The 3,975-nt window shown below is 43.2% G+C and overlaps 1 protein-coding gene across 1 annotated transcript in view; it reads left to right on the top strand.

The window, feature by feature from the left end:
* The window catches only part of LOC140856084 (probable polygalacturonase), an 889-nt gene extending 872 nt beyond the window's left edge, over positions 1-17 (top strand). Inside the window, exon 2 of the mRNA XM_073253251.1 lies at positions 1-17. This exon is cut by the window's left edge and continues 512 nt beyond it. Within this exon, the coding sequence (XP_073109352.1) occupies positions 1-14 (14 nt within the window). The 3' untranslated portion in view covers positions 15-17.
* The last annotated feature ends 3,958 nt before the right edge of the window (positions 18-3,975 follow it).

Raw genomic sequence — 3,975 nt, 5'->3', positions numbered from 1 at the left:
ATTATGACGTCTGAGAATTATTCATCATTCTTTGCTCATTTGAGAATCAGCTCTATTTGTTGTTTGAGGCTCTCTCTCTCAAGGATCTGTTCTGCAGTGAGATTGATGGTTTCTTCAAGGGAGTCTTGCCTTAAAATCTACTGCTTGATGCTGTGTTTTTTTTTTGGATTATATTACCATTGGTTGACCTGTTCCAATTTCTGAGTTTTGATCTGAGACACCTAAGCTTAGACACCAAATTGGCTGATGCATCAGCAACCGCTCGGAGTAGCCCGCCAGCAGGCTTTCACAAAGTCATCGAAACCTAGGGTGAGAAACCAAAAATTCTCAAAACAAAGTTACCTTGCGGACGCCGGTTAAATTTCAGGAGCAGTGGAAAGTGGTCAGATGTTGTCTTAGCACTGCAAAAGGATTCTGTTCCAACCAATCATCTGACACTAGACACCCATCCAACTTTGCCATTGTAGGAGCCTCTCGGTGGTTAGACCAAGTAAATATTAGGTGCTTTTGCTTGATTTCAATAAGTTGATGGATATCAATGAAATTGTTGAAGTCATCATCGCTGCCGACGCCCTTCCTTTCATTAGTGAATTTGATGGTGTTGAAGTCTCCAACAATAATCCAAGAACCTTGCCGCAATTGACGAATGTATGCAAGCTCGGCAAAAAAACTGGGTCCAAGGCTGTGATCGTTGGACCATAAACGTTAGTGACCAGCCAGTTAGAATTACCAGTAGCAGGGAGAACATAGCTATGGAGAGTACCGAGTGAGTACGTGCCCAAATGGAAACAGGTTCCTGTCACTAAATCTGAGTTCCAACAATTGAGGAGTCCCCCCCTTGAACCATTGGCATCAAGCGCCTGCCACTTATCAAAATTCTTGCTGCAGGTGGTGGCGACATGATTGTTTAAGGTCTCATTTAACTTGATTTCCTCAAAGCAAGAAATTATGCATCGAGAGTGTACAAGAGGAAAACCAGAGATTCGTATTGCATTAAGGGCAACATGCGACAGCAGTCCAAGTGATTTCCGAAGTGGTTGTTTTCACTAATGAAGAATGTGATGGAATCTATGAATAATGTTCCATCTTGTCAATTGGTAAGTATCTTGGTGTTGGGTTTTTTCATTACAAGGAGTTGAAACGTAGCTGAAAGACCAAGAAATGCTTCATGAACCTATATGGGTATTATGCCCTCCCTCACTGGCTAAATGCGCTAATATTAATGCTAATAGGTCATTCCATCCACAGATTGATAAATTGAGGACTAGACTTTTGATTAGATCTATGATGGCATTTGCTTGCATGTAGATGCATGCCTACAACCACTCCATTGTTTGTAGAGAAACCTTGAGAGAGGCCTTGCAAACTGCTCATTTACATAATTAACCACATGTAAACATCATCGATAATGACTCAACCTTATTTTTGTTTAGACTTTCCTCCAACACTCAATGTAGGATAAAAACACATTTAGGAGGTGTTTGGTTGGGGGCAGTTGGAGTCTGGAGTCGAAATGAAAATGGAAATGGATGACTCCTATTCTAATCATTTGGTTGGGAGGACTTCCATTTCAATTTCGATCCCAAGATGGAACGGGAATGGCCCAATCTATCTAAAACTCAATCTCTACTCTGATTCCAATTCCGATCATGAACCAAATACCTCGGAGAATTTGGCCATTCCGATTCTGATTCTCATCCATTCTGATTCTCATTCCAATTTCGATTCTGATTGTGAACTAAACATCTCCTTACAGGGGGGATGCATGCACGGTGGTAGATTAGCCATCAAATATTGGTAGACAGGAAGTAAGAAACATGAATTGGATATGTAAATAGTTGCCGGCTCGGGCATTCACTAATTCAACAAAGCATGTTCCTCGATGAGGAAAGAGATGATGGCTTTTATCATCATGTCATCTTTATTCAAAGCGCAGTATTGCTAGAAGGAATGACCTTTTGCTTAACAATTGCAACAACATTGTATATATGGGGGAACAACACCAGTTGACACACATTGGCCACCCTTACATCCTGCTTTGATGCAGTCACTGGTGCATTTCTGCAGACTACGGCATGCAATGCAGTAAGCAAATTCTGAGGCTTTCACACCAACAGCTGTGGCTGCAACCATGAGATATAAGTGAAAACTTATCCCGTAATTTTAAATATTTGAGTCGAGCCATTACTAAAACGCTACAAAGAAATTTAGCAAAGCTGGTCCACGCATATAAATCAAAACTTTTGGATGCTTTTTCCATCATTCCGATGGGTAGTTCTAGCCATCGATAGGAAGAATACATAAATCCATTCAGTCCTATGAACATGTTTATTAAGTATAGAAATATAGGAACTCAATCTAAACATGTGCATTCATTGACAGATAATAAGCATGTTTCACTCTATATAGATACATGTTTAGAGTGTATTTACTGGGGCCAAAGAAAAAAAGCATTTGAGAATTTTAACATAGGGCCATCATTGTAAAAGAGATCATCTTTTGCAAAATTCCCATGAATAACAAATGTCTTCCAATCCGCATAAAGTAGAAAGGAAAGGAGTTTCACTAGTCCAGCAATGTTCTAGACAATTTGGCCGATAAAGAAATTTAAAATTCTGAAAAAAACACAGAATATGACTCAAAGTTACTTGTATATGCACGTATATTTTGCTTTGCTATCAATGTGTTGTCGTGATATGGTACTTTATTTGCACTATTTGACACTTGCATAGACACAAACAAAGAAAAGGACCTATGGGTCCTTTTCCCACTTTCCACTTTGCTCAAGTGCCTAGACAATCCAGTCTTCACTCTGAGCACTAGTTGTCTGTCTCTACAGAACCATTTGTCCATGCTGTTTCCTACGATCCCCAACTCGACTGCTTCTGTGTTTTCTTACCCAAACACCCGTGCGGCGCCCCAGCATGCCACACACCAAGGCCAGCCCTCTCGAGTCCTTTCCTCGGACATACTAATAAGCACGCAGCAGTCCAGCCACATAGCCAAGCTTGCACCTCTATGCCCCTGCCTAGCAATACTGTTGTACTGAACACAGATGATACCCTCAAGTGCCCATAAGCAATCCGACCCCTCGAATCAACTGCAATGCTCATGCGCACCTCCGTGCCATAACACAGACTCTTTCCAAGAGTGCTCCGCAGCTCAACACCTTTGTGTCAACTCTAAGGCTTTGTCCCTCAAGCCAAGCACTGCTCATCCCAGATGTCTTGATCCTCAACATACCCTCATGCCAAGACATAACCACTGTGTCACTGATCCGCAACCCACCAAGCTGCCCTTCAGTACTACACATCAAATCTACATAACACGACCATGCAACACCACCACTATGCATGAGGCCCGGGCAAACCCATCTTTAGTGCAGCTCAGCTAAACTACCAAGCTGACATGACCTGCAGCTCCCCCAAGCTACAGATGATCGTACACATCCGAGTCCTCTGGGGTCTGACTATCCAAGCTTCCCCCATAAACTCTTGTGCCACGATCCCGATCTTGCATCCTTGATATGCCTTTCCATCCCTGGTCATATCGCTTTACAATATTCATGGCCTGCTCGCCCATCACTATGCATTACCATGATCTTGGGGATACATTACCGCACCACTCAATATCTTAGGTCCACAGTCTACTCACACATTGAGCACTGCCACGATATCGGCATCCAAGTCTGCCCCATCAAGTAAATATCTTCGACCGGATGATAAATGCATCAAGCTGTCCTCTCCTCGGCATGACCCTCTTGGCCATCCATGATCCTTGGCCCAGCTCCAAGGCACATATTCCGATCGATATACCATAAGTCTGCCTTGTTCTCCACGACCGACCGATTCCCGTGGATCCCCGCGAGACATCCCCTTGCGATGCTCACGAGACTTGCCTGTTTGGGTAGGCCAGACCCTTGCCCGACTAGCCCTCTATCGCCTCTTCGCTCCACTACAGAGATCAAGAACGCAT

Source organism: Elaeis guineensis, chromosome 3, assembly GCF_000442705.2.
Source record: "Elaeis guineensis isolate ETL-2024a chromosome 3, EG11, whole genome shotgun sequence".
NCBI classification, from domain to species: Eukaryota; Viridiplantae; Streptophyta; class Magnoliopsida; order Arecales; family Arecaceae; genus Elaeis; species Elaeis guineensis.
This window is presented reverse-complemented; position numbering and strand designations above follow the sequence as displayed.